General features: G+C 45.8%; 1 protein-coding gene across 1 annotated transcript in view; it reads left to right on the plus strand.

Moving 5' to 3' along the window:
- The window catches only part of LUZP1 (leucine zipper protein 1), a 31,943-nt gene that overhangs the window by 8,275 nt on the left and 7,327 nt on the right, over positions 1-16,341 (plus strand). The window contains exon 2 of the mRNA XM_019512193.1: positions 58-555. Within this exon, the coding sequence (XP_019367738.1) occupies positions 58-555 (498 nt within the window). The remainder of the gene's footprint in view (positions 1-57; positions 556-16,341) is intronic.

The raw sequence follows: 16,341 nt of genomic DNA on the forward strand, positions 1-16,341 counted from the left end.
AGCGCACCTTTCGAGATCTCACTCAGCAAGAGCGACATTGCTTTGAAATTATGTGAGGCGGACAGAACAGGGGACTCGGCTCTGAGAAACAAAGCTGAAACACTCGTTTCGAGAAGCAGCATTATGATAAGATCTTCTGAATCCATTGAGAAGAACAACAGCGAGCTACCAGCGGAGACAGTCAGCTGGAAGAGTCACCGGTCATTAGAAACTCTTTCACCAGAGTCAAAGCACGTCACTGTGAGAAGTGCCTGGAGGACGAGGCAGGGCATCCATTCTTTCGAGGACTCTCCAGCCAAAGTGGAAAAGAGAATAACTTCCACTATTACAAATACGATCAAGTCATCGTCAGACCTCTCTCAAACGGAAGGGACCAACGAAAGGATAAGCTCATTTGAGCAGAACTCGAGAAGGGCCAGCGCCACTAGTAATTCTTGCAGCACTCCAGAGTTAGGCTCTAGAAGGACCAAAAGTAGCTTAAGTGCATCCGAGCTGCTCACGCACAGGAGCTACATCACTGATCCCATGACAGCGTGGAGTCCTACTGCATTACCGGTAAGGGCTTGTTTCCTGTCTTCCCTGCCTGCGACCATCTTCCGTTTTCTGTCACCTGCTTAACACGTTTCCAAAGTGTCCACTAACTCACTCTAGGGTGCTTGATGTGAACTGTTTTATGGTTTTGATGTTCAGATATGCTCTATCCGTGGCTCTCATTGATTTTTAGATGAGTATCTAAAATTTGACACCCACAATTGACCAATTCCACGGAGGCTTGGAAAGCTTGCATGTATTCTACCTCGATGTGCCTAAATGGCATTGACACAGACGTGCAGCTAAAAATGTTGGTGGATATATGCAATTTTGATTCCACAGAGCTACACGCTGCACTTCCCCACCGAGCATGCTCAGTAGGCTGCAGTTTGGCTGCACAGGTTTCAGGGTGGAATAAAATCACCGAGGAACCAGTAGAATTTCGGTGCAAGTCCAGGTAGTGTTGGAGTGACGCAGCTGTGATAGTCCAGGATTTATGTGAAGGGCAAGGAATTTTTTGGGTGATATCTTTTTATTGGACCTCCTGCATGGTTGGGATCAAGGTAGACACGCTTTATATTATGAGGCATTCTTCATCAGGGGAAGTCCTGAAAGTTTCATTGCAGAAAAACCCACAACCAGTGGATGTTTAGAGAAGGCAGCCCTCCTACCTTTTAGCTTAGTGGCTTGGCCACTTGTCTGGGAACCTAGAGACCCAGGGTTTAGGCTCTCTCATCCAGAGGGGTTTTGCTTCATCTTCTACTTACCAGCCCACAGTGCTCTAACTAGAGCCACTGGCTAAGCATTGCCCAGTGCACTCTCCAGCCTTTCTCTTGAACTTGGCCCACTGGGCAACCAAGAGGGGAGGTACAGGGGCTAGGAGGAGATAAGAGGGTGTTCAGTGAGAGTTGCTTGGTGCTGCCCTTGAAAGGAACAAGCCTCCAGCCCCAGCCCCTTCCCGAAATGGGGTAGGAACAGACCCACTGCTTTTTATCGATTTAGCCAATTAATAGTAAATGCAAGGGACAGTGGGACAGCTTCAGGGGGAAGGCTGGAGAGCAGGCTCAGCTTTAGCTTGGTGGCTAGAGCACTTTGCTAGGAAGTACAAAGGTACCAGTTCAAATTCTCCTCTAAGTCAAGCACCTGAGTTGCCTGTTTACAAGGGAAATGGCATAGCTACTCGGTTATGGAGTTAAGAAGTGGGAGTGCCTTTTGCTACCACATTGCTTCCAGCAGATAAGCAGGTAGGCCAATCCTGTTGCATCACAGGTGGAAACAGAATCCAACACTGTGTGTACGTGCCGGATAATTGCAGTTGTGCAGCTATGTAAGAAACACTTAGACATGTCAAGGAGAAATAGGATTTGTCCTGTAGTAATTTAGACCTCTAAATGCTGTTTACATGCTTTTTAGATGTGTGTTAGGATTTGGCTTTAAAAGCACACCGACTACTTTCCTAGCTATCTCTCTTTGGTGCTTTGAAAGATGGCATTTGGCTGTTGTGGGAGGAGAGCTCTCCCAAACCAGCACTCATGTGAGGGAAAACCCTGCAGCATTTTCTCTGTTCAAATGTGCTGCTCACTAAGAAAGCTTGAGAAATCTGACATAGTTAAAAACATTATTCATTTTCTAGGGAGTGTCCCTGCCTACCGTACTAAATAATTACTGTATTTTAATTGCTGCTCTACTCACTGTAGCTGCTTATTACATAGGATCTAAACTGAACAAACAGCAGGGAAAGCTCATATTAATTTCCGCCCACACTTTCAATCACGTGCAGATGCCCAAAGTAGCATGGAAGAGCTCAAACCCTGCTGGATGGTTGTGAGAAGGAAGGGTTTTTCTTCTGATAATTGCCAGCATCCATATTCTCACTTGTGGGTATGTCTCACCTTGTGCTTGGATCAGACACTTTTTTGCCTTAGCAGTTTGAAGAGTTCACCTTAGCTTCACCTCCTTATGCCCTCGTGGTAAGGGGGTAAAAAGTGTACATGACCTACTTTTCCATTAATCCTTGCTGCCTGGCTAGAGGCAGAGCCATTTCTCCTACTAGCTGGAGTCTTAGGAAGCATTCAGTCCCATACCTTTGCTACTGTCCCAGCAACAGTCTGTGTCACTGTCCCTTGGTCTCCCACCAAGGGAACCCCTAGAAAGTGGCAGAAGTGCCACAAAGGCACTCCACTGCCTCTCACTCCTCCTCTTACAGATTTTCTGCCCTGAAACAGGGAATTCGATGGTGGGTTCACAAGGTGGAAACTTTGTGCCACCTTCCTGCTCTTCCAAAACCAACATTGGCCCGTTTGTACCTGGCATGGGCCTGTATCACCTTGGGGCCTGGATGTGGTCCCCAGTAGTTCCTCCGTTCAGTTTTAATTGCTATTTTCTCACACCCTCCCTTCCCCATCCCCTTTGAAGGACTTCTCTTCAGAGTCTGCTGTGGGAAGAGGTCCAATCCCTGCTGATGGTAGGGGCCATGGGACTAATCCCCCTTTATTTGAGGGGGAAAGGGTTCTAGTTATTTCCCAGTTCTAAAGAGAAAGGGAGATTGGAGACCAGTCTTTGAACTAAGAAAGCTCAACACAACTTCACACTCCAGCTGGTTTCCCTAGTGGCCATTATTCCCGCATTGTGTCAGGAAGACTGATTTACTTATCTTGACTTCTGGCAGTGCAGGGGAAGGAATCTCTGATTTATAGCAGACCAAGACCTCTACCAGCACAGGGATCTGCTGTTTAGTTTGCCCACAACTCCAAGTCTTCACTAAGGTGTCTTACAAGTGGCAGATTCCTGTTTATACCTACCTGGTTACTAAAGGCATTTTGGCCAATTAGATTTAAAAAAAATCCACACTATGATGAGCCTTTTCCAGTCTCTGGAACTCCTCATTGACTATCAAGAGTTAAACCTGGCTCTTGCTCAGACCATCAGGTTCATTGTAGCCTACTTGAACTCGGTGTCAGCCAGAGCTTACCTTTCACAGCACTGCTGTCATGGCCTAATTGAGTTTATCTTGCTGATCAAGCAACACCGGACTACAACAGACGAAAGCAAGTGTTTGCCTATCTCTGGTCAGGCCTATGGCTCATTCATGATGCCACATGCCAGGCTTCATCTCAGAAGACTTCAGGCCCAGCTGCTCAGTCTCTTCCTCTCCAGCGAAAGGCTCACTCAGGGAGCCTTCAAATTCGGTACCTCTGGTCTCTGGACAAAATGAGACTGAATATTAACATGCTAAAACTGAGGGCAGTGCAGAGAGCCTGTAAAGCTTTCCTCCATTGCATCAAGAGCTCTTGTCCGATTATAATAGACAATACACTACGTTGTTTTTACATCAACAGCCAGGGTGGTGCCCCACCTACACAGAGAAACTATTTTATTGTTGGTGGGTAAGTCATCGAGTTCACCTGTCTGCCATGTGCCTGTCAGGTCTTCAAAACACTGTAGCAGATTGCCCAAGCAGAATCACCTCCCTACATCATGAGCAGGAGTTCAAGAACTTGGTACTCAGGGATAAATTTGCAAAATGGGGCCCTCTGTCCAAAGACGTTTTAGTAATCAAGACCAACAAGAAGTGCCTGTTGGTTTGCTCTGGGATGGAGGTTTCAGCCCACGCTCTCTCTGGGATTCATTTATGAAGAATAGCTGAAGAACCTCCTGTAAGTATTTATTCCCACACCTCTGCTCCCATGACCCTTCATAAGGCTCATGTGCAGGGCCCAGGTGATACCAGTAACCCTTCATGGATGAGCTGGGTTTGATATTGTTGTTGGTGAGGGATCCTATGAGGCTGCCTTTGGTCCAAGACTTGCTAACACAGAGCAGACAGGGATCTTTCACCTCGCAGCCCAAGTGCTGGATGGCTTTCTTGAGTACAGCGAGGGTGTTCAACCCAGGTCAGAGAGCTTTTCATCCACAACAGAAAGGACTCTACCCAGATTTACTTACTTAGTGAGATGACCTAGGTTTTTGTCCTAGTGTAAGATGAGGAACATCAACCCAGCCAAATCTACTGTACCAAAGATAGTAGAGTATCTCTTGGTCTGAAAGCACAGGGATCTCCGCAGTTTAATTAAGGTCCATCTGGCCTTCAGTCAGTAGTTGGCAATTTTTTTTCTCCCTTCAAGACATGTCCAGAGTTTTTCTTCAAGTAGGGACTCTGTCCCAGAGCACGACCTTACGCTGGTCCTCACGTTGCAGAGAGCACCACTTGAGACTATGGTAACATGATCCCTTCTGCATCTTTCCTTGAAAGTAGGCTTCCTAATTGCAATTACATTGGCAAGGAGGATGAGATCCAAACCCTCAATCAGACCCTCCTAATACCACTTTTTTTCTTCTGATAGTGTCCCTGGGGGTTCACCCAAACTCCCTGCACAAAGTTGTTAATGACTTTCCTTTGGGATTTTAGATGTGTTTTCCAGTGTTCTTTTCAAAGCCTCATTCCTCAGGGGCAGAGACTTTCCATTCACTAGAAATGAAGAGAGCCTTAGCCTTTACTTTTAAGCCATTTATAACATCTCCAGACCTCTTTGTCTTGATAGCCAAGACATTGGCCATCAGTTGCCTAATTGGATCTTGAACTGCATAAGACTTGGAGACCGCTCAAGTGGACCTGCCATTCAGGATATAGGTGGATTCCACCAGAGCTGGGCTAGTTCTGTAGCATCCCTGCAGGATGTTCCCAGAGGTGATGCCTGCAGGGCAGGCACCTGGAGCTCCATCCATACCTGCACAAAGCATGAATACTATCACAGAAACCTCAAGGGCTGATACTGCAATTGGCAGAATGGTCCTACAGTCCGTGTTTGCCTCATGAGACTCCAGCACCTGCTTTCATGTATATTGGCAACTCTTTGGAGTCACTAGGAAATTACCAGGAAGTATGTGCAGATACGCCTATGCTTTCTGCTGGCAACCTTTTAACAGCTTGTGCTTTCCAAGGGCATTACTTACCCTGCCGGCACCCTGTTGTAGTGTAGCCATGCAGATCTTTCTGAAGTTGCACATACGGGGATGTAGTCTGGCTGTTTCTGTATGGCAATGGCTGTCTGCTGGGAAAGGCTCATAATGTAGACAAGCTTGGAAGCCTCTCAGCTGTTACTTAAGAAGTGTAGATGTTTTAACTCAAAAGTGGGGACTCATGAGGTTGTCTTGGAGAGGGAAAGACAAAGTGAAACTACGAGCAGCAAGGGCCCAGAGAGGAGAGATGTAGAGATAGACAAATAAAGGATACCCGAGAATAAAAGATTTATTTGTTTCCATTTGGAACCACACATAATACGTGGATGCCAGAGCATAGCCCAGTGAAGCTTTTCCCTACATCACATACTTGACTAATCTCTATATTGCACATGTCCCCTTAATAGCTGGATGCCGACTGTTCAGGCATAGGAAACTAATCCATATAGCCAATGTCAAGATCATGATTTGCCAGTAGATCAAGGGAAGTGATTATTCCCCTCTGTTCAGCACTGGGGAGGCCACATCCGGAGTACTGTGTTCAGTTTTGGGCCCCCATTACAGAAGGGATTTGGACAAATTGGAGAGTCCAGTAAGGGCAGCAAAAATGGTTCAGGGGCTGGGGGACATGACTGATGAGGAGAGACTGGGGGAACGGGGCTTATCTAGTCTACAGAAGAGAAGACTCAGAGGGGATTTAATAGCAGCCTTCAGCTACCTGATGGGTGGTTACAAGGTGGATGGAGCTGCACTGTCCTCAGTGGAGACAGGTGACAGAACAAGGAGCAATGGTCTCAAGTTGCAGCAAGGGAAGTTTAGGTTAGATATTAGGAAAAACTTTCTCACTAGGAGGGTAGTAAAGCACTGGTACAGGTTACCCAGAGAGGTGGTGGAGTCTCCATCCTCGGAGGTTTTTAATAGGGCTGTGCAAAACACCATCGTTTTGACATCCATTTTGCCATTTCGAAGGGACAGTATTTCATTTCGTCATTTTGTTTCATTTCATTTCAAAGCTCTGTTCCATTTTGTTTCACTGTTTCGATGTGTTTCACCATTTTGCCCATAGGCTATAATGGGGGAATCATGAAAATGCGTAAAACTTTGTCATTTCTTGCCTGATTCAGATGCAAATTGCAGGGTTGATAGCCTCTTCTGAGGGCATGAAGCCTGCCAAGTTTCAAGGAGATAGGTGCAGAGGTTTCTGGGAAGCTGCACCTCAAACTCTTCAAAGCAAACCTCGTGACACTTGCTGGCAGCAGCGGCCTCCTGTCGTCTGGCACGCAGATAAGGGGGCCTGTGTCCCCGGGAGGGGTCTGGCAGCACAGGGAGGGCAGGTTGAGCTCCAACGGGCTGGTCGAGCTGGTCGGAGCGCAGCCCTGGCTGTCCCCTGCCTCCTACCACCGGGCTGCTTTGAAACTTGAAACATTTTGAAATGTTTTCAGTGCCCTCATTTTGTTTCAAAGCCGTTTCAAAGCTTTTTGTTTCATTTCAGTTTTGCTGTTTCAAGCTTGAAATGAGTCAAAACAGCTTCAAAACGAAACACTCGGCGAAATTTCGCACAGTCCTGGTTTTGAAGACCCAGCAAAACAAAGCCTTGTCTGGGATGATCTAGCTGGGGCTGGTCTTGCTTTGAGCAGGCGGTTGGACTAGATGACCTCCTGAGGTCGCTTCCAAGCCTAATTTTCTCTGATTCTTTTTAGGCCCCAGAAAATCATGACTGGTTTATGTGTGAGACTTTCCAACCCTCTTGGTTGCACGGAAACTTTTTTTTTAATGAGAGCTGAGATTCTCATGCAATAATAAAACTACTGGAGCAGGGTCTTTGAGAAAAATTGCGAATGATGCCAGACTTGCAATTTAACTACAGGAATTGGCAATACTGGAAATTATACGTTTGAGAAATCTCAAAAAATTACCTAAAATAGCTAACATTTGCAGTTTTTCCAGGGTTTTTTGGCTTGAAGATCTATGTATAGCAGGGGTGGGCAAAATGCGGCCCAGGGCCAGATGCGGCCCACCAGGCCATTCTATCCAGCCTGCAGGGCCCCTAACAAATTTAGAAAATTAATATTAATCTGCCCTGGGCTGCATGTTATGCAGCCCTCGATGGCTTGCTGAAACCAAGTAAGCCCTCTGCCCAAAATAATTGCCCACCCCGGTAGATGGGGAGCCTGCCATGGTTGGCCTGTAACTCTGCTCTCGTTGGTAGGTAGCACCCATCTTTAACCTCAGCAGAGCATGAGATGTTGGACCTTTAGGTAGGCCAGTGGTTCAGGGCAACATCGTTACCAAATCTACGAGCTCAGAATTAACAAGCTAGCCTTACACCCAGAATCATGACATTGGCTTAAAAATTACACTTTTTAAAAACAGCATCTGTGTTATATTTCCTGGTTTTTGAACTGAACACGGATCTGTGCATTTCATGATTCAACACACAAACCAGTCATTCCCCAACCCCTTCTGCTGGCTAACAGAGGGAATATATTTCCCCAGTCCTTCTTCTGTTTCTCCTTATCCCAGCCCCTGGTCCCTGCTGCACCACACAATGTGTGTACAGATCCCACCACCAGGAAGGGGTGGGAAGAAGGTAGTTGCCTGTGAAGGGGGAAAGAGTACACACGTGCCTCCTCCTTCCCTTCCTTTCCAGAATTGTTCACGTTGTCTCACCCTGATCTGTACAGCACGGGAGGAGTCTAGGAAGGCCTGGAGTTGCTGCCACTCCCTGCCACTTCTCTGCACCAGGTTTCCACTGCATCTCACATCAACATGCATCTAGCAGGATGCCTGAGATTCTTGGCCTGGGATGTGGGCTGAAATCACTCATGGAGGTGCAGGGTCACGCTGCATGCAATGGTAATCCGTAACCTGAACTACAGGAAGCTTCACTTGTGATGTAAATAAGTATCACACATGCAACAAAGTGAAAGGCTTTTGGACTGCAGCCTCCTCAGTGCAAGCGCCATAGGAAGCACTGATCTGTGGGACCAATACCTGTGGTACAGACAGCCGCAAACTGTCTACTGTGGACAGCATGGGCTAGATCGCTCCCTCTGGTGGTTACAGCCAGAAAGTCTTGAGCTGCTCAGAAGATTACAAGTACAGGCAGTCCTCGACTTAAGACATTTTGAGTTATGATGAACGGCACTTATGACATTTATAAATTATAAATAAACCGTTTCGACTTTCTGATGTCAGTTTTGACTTTACGACGCTTGATCCAATGCAACGCCAGGCCAGTGAACAAGTTCACTGCGTCGCCCATCTCCCTGGAGAACATCTTTCCAAAATTTCTTGGACACTTTCTTTAAGAAAGCAGGCGAGACTCCAGGAAAAGCTGCAGCTAAGACTCCTTCACTTCATGTGCCTAGAGAAACAGATGACAACAAAGCCTTCTGAATCCCTTGAGAAGAGCAATGGCAAACCCCCAGTAGAAATAATCAGCTCTAAAGAGCCCCTGGTCTTCAGAAACAGCTTCTTGAGAGAGCAAAAATACACTACAAGGCAAATTTTGGGGGTTTTTTGAAGTCTCTGGAAGAATAAACAGAAGTACATAGAAATCAGTTTGTACTAATACAGACAAATCACCCAGCAACCCCTCCAAAACCAAATGAGTCAGTGGGAGAATAAAGCCAGGATTTACATAGAGTCAATGCCACTGTCAATGATTTGAAACTTCCTTTAATTAATCAATTCAGTTCAATTTATGTGCCACCTTTCCCAACAAAGGCTTAGGATGGTTTACAGTAAGAGAATAGAGTAACATATAAAGCAGAAGAATGACAAGTACAAGACATCTTAAAAGGCATCTAGAAAGCAGAGAGACTATGGGGAGTGTGGCCTCACTGCTCCTCATGATATTTCTGATCATGGAGCCATTTTCAGATATAAGCCATTTTTTGCTCACTCTTGAGAACTGTTCTAATCACTTTCCCAGCAGGAGCAAGGGTTGGGGCTGGCAACCAAGCGAGAGCAAAGCTGAAAGGTGGAGGAGAGGAGATCCTTGTCAGCCACCAGCAAACTCACAGCCTTGTTGGGCCGGCACCCCAGAGCAGGGCAGTGCCTGAAAGGTTTGAACTATGTGGGGAGCAGCTGACAACAGATGGAAAGGCAATGTACAGGATTCAAATCACAGAAGCGTGGTATCTTCATCAGTGCCAGTGTTGGGGGTAGCAGATCTGTGATCCAGAAAGACAAAGCAAAAGGAGAGAATAAAGTGCGTGATATGCAGAACCGTGAACAAGTGGGAGGCTTTCCAAAGCCCCTAAGGCTGCAGGTCACATTAAATCCAGTGACATCAATGCGACTTGCATAACTACATCCTTTTGGCATTTCCGAAAACTCCCTGAGGGTCTTGCTGCTTTTCCAGTGAAGTAAATCCCTCCCAGGCTGTAGCTTTGGTCTGAGAAGGAAGCTTCATTTGGGACTTATGTGTTGGGCAGCCAGCTAGGGAATTTGTTTGGAAATTGTCCCTGGCCGTTCGCTGTGTTAGTCTAAAGTGAGGCAGCAGGCAGGGCAGGATGCCACTTTAGAGACTGACTGGTTCAGAGGGGCAAGGGCTTTTGCAGACCACAATCTGCCTCATCTGATGCTAGGAATGGCATCTATTCCTTATTCATTAGGGGACAGTGAACTCTGGTATCTGTGCCTTAGTGGGGGGTTTTTGATTGCAGTTTGTAATTTGTGGGGTCTATTTGGAGACAGCATGTTGTAAGTAGTACAGAGGACTCACAGGTGAACAGCTGAGGGATTGATTTTTCCCTTTGATCACAGCTGAGGCTAAGCAAAGGGCAAGGCTGACTTCTGCAGACGGCTGTAGAGAGCAAGCGGCCAGTGCCAAGTGAGAACCAAGCAATCGGTGGAACCAGCAAATGGGGACAGCAAGGCTTGGGTGGTGGGGGACGCACTTAAAACCAAGGAAAAGCAAGGGAGTGTGAGAACAGTGACTGAAGCAGCTGTGGAAGAGAAAGGAAGACATTTTTCTACTAGTATGACTGGACGCAGAAGCTGCAGGATGGATGCCATCAGTGAGTAAGTCTTTGAGGAAAGCTAGGCAGGCATGAAGTGTTGCCTGTTGAGTTCACAGATAAAATTTGAGGTCTATAGAGGCAGACAATGCTGGTGTTCAGAAAGGAATTTGAGGCTATGAAGGAGGAGAAGAGAGAAGAGGCTGTATATACAAATGAAGATAGGCAGATACCTGCTTAACAAGATGATTAGGAGAGCAGGCTGCTTGGGGGAGGCCATGACCATGATAAGAAAAAAGTGAAGGAATCGACTAGCAAGAGGAAAAGAAATAGATTTAAGGAACGGTTGTATGGAGAACTTAGGGGAGAAGTAGGTAGAAACAGGATACAGTGGCAAGAAAAAAGACAAGAACAGCTAGCCTCAAAAGGAGAGAAACAGAGACAGTTAAGATAGGGACTGGAGTCCAAGGAGGAAGAGGGACAAAACACAGAAGACTGTGAAATAAGAGGATAGGATGATCTGTAGGTAGAAGAAAAAACAGAAGATCAAGGAGCGGAGATTTTGTAATGGATCAAGGATGACTACGCTAAGCTGGAAAATCTGTTCAAGGAAGCAGAGGCTCAGATGAACTTCACCAATATACTTCTATTCCCTTGAGAAGGAGCGCAGAAGGTTAGTGAAGATCCATAGATGGTGCAGGGATTGGTGATATAAAGGAGGTTTTTTTAAATGTTAGTTATCTGTACCACCAAATATGCACTGTAGCTGGGTTACATAGATACTCTCATCATCTGGACTGAATACCTGGACTTGCTCGTTGACTTCCACAGCAGGTTCAACAGCTACCGTCCTTTGCTCAGATTCTCTCTGGAATACTCCTGCGTGAACATCAGCTACCTAGATACACTGACCCATGTGTGGGATGGCAACCTACAAATCACTACATACAACCCCCCCCATGAACCACCACAGTTATGTTCACAAACCCAGCAGTCATCCCAAGCATGCCATGAATGTTGCAATCTACAGGCAGGTCCTCAGGTACCACCACGTCTGCTTTGAGGGGCGTACTTATGACACCAGCCTGAAAACTGCCTTTACCCAGCAAGGACACTCCAGCAGAGAAATAAGCCATATCTTATAAAAACGCCACCCAAATTACTACTCCCAATAACCTACTACAATGCAAAAAGAACCCCCTTTCTCCACCTGACTGCACACTCTTGGTTGTCACCTACCATCCCATACTCGAACCAATAAGGAATGTCAGACCATTACAGCCTATAAAAGAAAAGGATCAGACCTTGAGAGAAATAGTTCAGGCCCCCAACCCACCACTGCTCTTGACTGTCACACAACCCCCCCAACCTTGCACAGCTTCTCATGAGAAGTAAGCTCCCTGCTGATCAACAAACGCCAAATTGGACACAACGCTGCCAACCCATTTCCATTGCCACAACAGTCAGCTGCCCCCAGAGCAAAACCATCAAGAGCCGTGGATCCTCCATGTCTGCCCTAGACTGGGGCATATCGCATCTCACCATGGCCTTATGAAAATCATGTAGACAGGATGAATGATTGCAGGAAAAAAGATTAAGGATAGAAACAGGCAAAGATGGGCAGGAAAAAGAATACATTTCACAGAACAACCACTCCCCTTCTGACCTCACCATCCTTGTGCTCAAGGGAATTTTACAAAAGGCCTTCACAAGACAAGCCTGGAAAGAAATGTTCATAGGCTCAGTGGACACTAAAAACCAGGGACTAAACACAGATATTCACTTAATGGCTCATTGTAATCTACCTGCTATCCCTGCTAATCTCTCTGTACTCCATAAGTGATAACAGCCTTCTTCCTTCCTGAATGGCCTTGCTCTTCCACTTATCAGGTTATCCTTTCTACTGCATTCCTCTTGTCTGTTAGCTACTCACAGCGATGTGTTTTACAGCCCCACTCCATTTATCTAAGGAGACTCTTTTTATTTACATAGGGAATTTTACACAGGCCATTGTTCTAGCTGCTACTTAGTTCAAGGTGTGTCTGCTGCTTTCACAGACTTGAGGAAGGGCAGTTTGTGCCTGAAAGCTCGTCTCTAAGTCTCTCCCAGCTATGCAGCTAGTCCAATAAAAGATATCACCCACAAAAATCCTTGCCTCTTGCAACCAGCCATTAGGAGGCATTTACAGAAAGAGGGCTCTTGAGGAATAAATGCCATCTGAGTACTTAAGAAAACAGCCTTCTGGCCTTGATGCTGGCTGGGCTGATCAGAAGAGCTTAAAAATTAAGAGCTTGGCAGAGAAGGTTGCAACAGATGTACGAAATGGCACACCTGATTTTAGTATTCAGGGAGAGGAAAATTAGATATTGTGAAATTGGATAAGTAGTCAGTGGGACAGATCGTCACTATGATCCCATAGGTCAATGCCCTGAAGCCCCATCAGAGTCTTATTGAATTGCACACAAAACACTTGTGCTAATTCACCATGTGTTAAAGTGTAACTAGTTATTTCCGAACGTCCGTGCATACTAGAGCACAATGGATTTTTTTTCCTAATAATTAGTGAGCTTGAAAGGTATTGGCCAATGCCAATGGAGGCATGGCACCTGTTAAGACAGTTGAAGCTTGGAAAAGCATTGGATACTCTTCAGCTTTTCTTGGCTCAACAAGACAGATGATCACCCATTCCATTTTGCAGTATTACCTTTCTTTTGGCAACGAGTGCATGTAAGAGTGCAGATATTGAGTCAGGGTTCATGAATAGCTGTCTGCAGGAGGAGCTTGGCGGGGAGTACCACCAAATGCACTTGGAAGAGTTGACTGGGCATGCAAAGTGGATTTGTTAGGGAACATGAGTCCTGGAGTAGTCTTGAGCCCAAAAATAGTAGGGAGCTGCTGACCCACATGGAAAAGGGAGTGCTGGGAGGAGAGGATGCTAATCTAAGCAGGAAATGTTATTTAGAAAAAAAAAATTAAAAAAAAGCCCAGGGATACTCCCACTTTTGGTATCTATATCCCAAATTTAGATGCCCCCCCAAGCCTGGAAATGCCTGTGCTTCCTCCTTGAAAACCCCATTGATCCCTAAATTACTGCCTTAAGCCATGCACAAAACTGAACTGTAACCAAGATGCTCAGTGCCCATCTTATACATAAGCCTCACAGGGATTTGCATAGTGCCCCTTCCCCTTGGCATCTGTCTCGCATGTAGGGGAGGGGGGCAGTCTAGTAGGCATTTCACCCGCTGATTTAACCAGAAGACATGGCTGGAAGAGCGTGTGGTTTAAGTTTCCCTTCTCAGAGTGCTTGATACTAAACTCTGGGACGCAGGGGGGAGTCAGAGCCTGCTCAGGTTTCATAGCCAGGGACGCTCATGGATTTAGCCAGCTAAGCCTGGCTGCCCGCCTCACCCTACATACAGCCAGAGGGAGGTGGTACTGTTGCCAGCCTAGCCTCATAGAGCAGTGAGGCGAGCACTGTCCCTCTAAATGTGAGAGCCTCAGGTTCAAAACCTGCCTTGAGCGAATACAGAGCCAGGATTTGAATCCTTACTTTACACAGTTTCTAATCCAGCGGTGCTTAGACTCAAGGCATCCCTCATTAGACTCCAGCTTCCCCCTCGGCAAACCTTAGCTTTCACTTGTTTTTTGACAGTGGGAAAAATAATAAAGCAGTTCTGTTGCAAAGAACTCAGAAAGCCCACAGCAGGTCACAATGGCATTGGCATGGTAGGTTCCTATTGGAAATCTCTGTGATTTATCTTGTGAATCACACCTAGCATTACATGGCATCCCATGGCATCCTTAAAAGTGTCTCTTAGCACCCCAGAGTGTTTTAGCACCCTGACTGAGACTGACTGCCCTATGCTGTGGGTGCTACCATATGCTGCAATGGTGCACTTGCAGTCTCTCCTGTTGAAGCTGTTCCATTTTGTGTAAAATAAAATGTTCACTGGGAAGGTGGAGGGAGGGGGGAGAGAGATGTTTTTAAAACTTCATTATAAAATTATTAAAATCATCCAAGGTTGTATGGATCAGCTGAATGGGAGGAGGGCATATGCAAGGGCAGGGTGCATGGAAGTCAGTTTTCCCAGACTTGTTTCTTTCAGCTCCTTGCTTTGCCTGGGGTGGGCTTTCCATCTACTTACATTTAAAAATATTTTCTTCAGTGGCTTGCACTGGCCAGGCAGCCCCAGGCATTGCTACCAGGACAGCTTGTGCTGGTGAGGTTATATAGCTAGTGCCTTAAGAGAGACATGCTGAAATCATTCAAGAGAAAATGGCCTTTACACATCAAAAAGGATGAGGTGGGGGTGTGGCTAATTACATCTCCTGAGATGTGAGTTCAAGCCCAACTCTGGCGTCATGCCGCAGGCTGTGGAGCTGTGGGGACACAGGTTACTAACACTTGTGTGCTATAACCAGGTTAGCCTTAGGTGGACCCTTGGCTTGATGGTATTAGTAGCACTTTATCTAGTGACCATTTACTGCTTACTGCTCAGTGAGTGTAAGTGCTGAGCAGGAGGATGTAATCAGCAAAAACATTATTACAGATTTGTGACACAGCGAGGAAACAAATTGAAAAGCCCTTCTCCATCCTTCTTTTTCTGTATGTGCCTTTGTAGTATTAGGGAGCAGAAGCATTGGGAGCAGAAGCCAGGACTCCCTGCCCCTTAGGAGAGTACCCCGCTCACTGGGTTGCACCCAGGCTGTATGCATCTTGCTTGCTATCCTAATCCCAGGGATCCTTCATTCCTTCTGCTCAGTGGGCCAGCCTCAACCAGCCAAATGGAGTGTGCCCTCAGCCCTACCTGAACTGTGGCCTGGTGGGTAGGATACTTCCTGGGGAAGTGGAAGGTATATGTTCAAGCCCCTTCTGAGTGAAGGGACCTAGCGTCCAACTCTCCCATTTCCTGGTAAAGTTTCCTAAACTTCAGGCTGTTGGCAAAAGATGGGTTAGTTGCTTCCTCAGGATGGATCACAGTTAGTGACTTAATCACGTAAGTACAACATGGGTACCTTAGTAGTAAAATAGCATCTGGGCTTGTAAGCATATTTATATGGAGTGGTGCAGCAACATACTGTGCAAAGCTACTCAGGCTAGGTAGGGAATCTGAATGACTGCAGTAGTGCAGCATTGTGCTTGGGATAATATGTCCTGCATTGCAGCAGGGCTGATTAACCTTGGTGGAGTGCCAAGCTAACATAGCTGTATTGCTTCTGGTACCTGAGCTAGGTCATGGAGAGATACTTTACCTGCCTCTCAATGGCATATAGTTATACCTTGTGTTTCTACACTTGCTAGAATGGTTGCTCTGTACAGAGAGCTAATTTGATAGCTATGATAGCTTAGGGTTCATTAGGAAACAAATATAAAGTATTACACACATGCATGTACACATACACACAAAATTATAAAATATAAAACTATATAAAAATATGCAATACACATTATTATATATAATAAAATATGTGCATATATACACACACACACACACCCTTATATAATGTGTTGTTTTTTTCAGACAGCTTTTATGCCAAAAAAATGGGCATCATATTATATGGCAAGGGAAAGAGTTGGATATTCAGAAGGAATGGCTTTTGACATGCAAAATAAGGAAGTCTGTTTAGAGTGAGACAAGCAACCTTTACAGTATTATTTAACTAGTACCTCACATTTCTCAGGATAAAAAAATATAGGGATTGAACAATGAGAAATATAGAAATCAATGCATGGGGCACTCATGGCAGTTGTGAGATTGTACTTGAAATACAAGTAGTCAGAATAATTGGCTATTTATTAACACAAGGTCCTGTGGGAATATTTCTGGGATTTTGAAGTCAGAATAGTCATGCTAAAAAAAAAAAAAGTAGCCTCCTATTATTT

Source organism: Gavialis gangeticus, unplaced genomic scaffold, assembly GCF_001723915.1.
Source record: "Gavialis gangeticus isolate Ggan-Ray unplaced genomic scaffold, GavGan_comp1, whole genome shotgun sequence".
NCBI classification, from domain to species: Eukaryota; Metazoa; Chordata; order Crocodylia; family Gavialidae; genus Gavialis; species Gavialis gangeticus.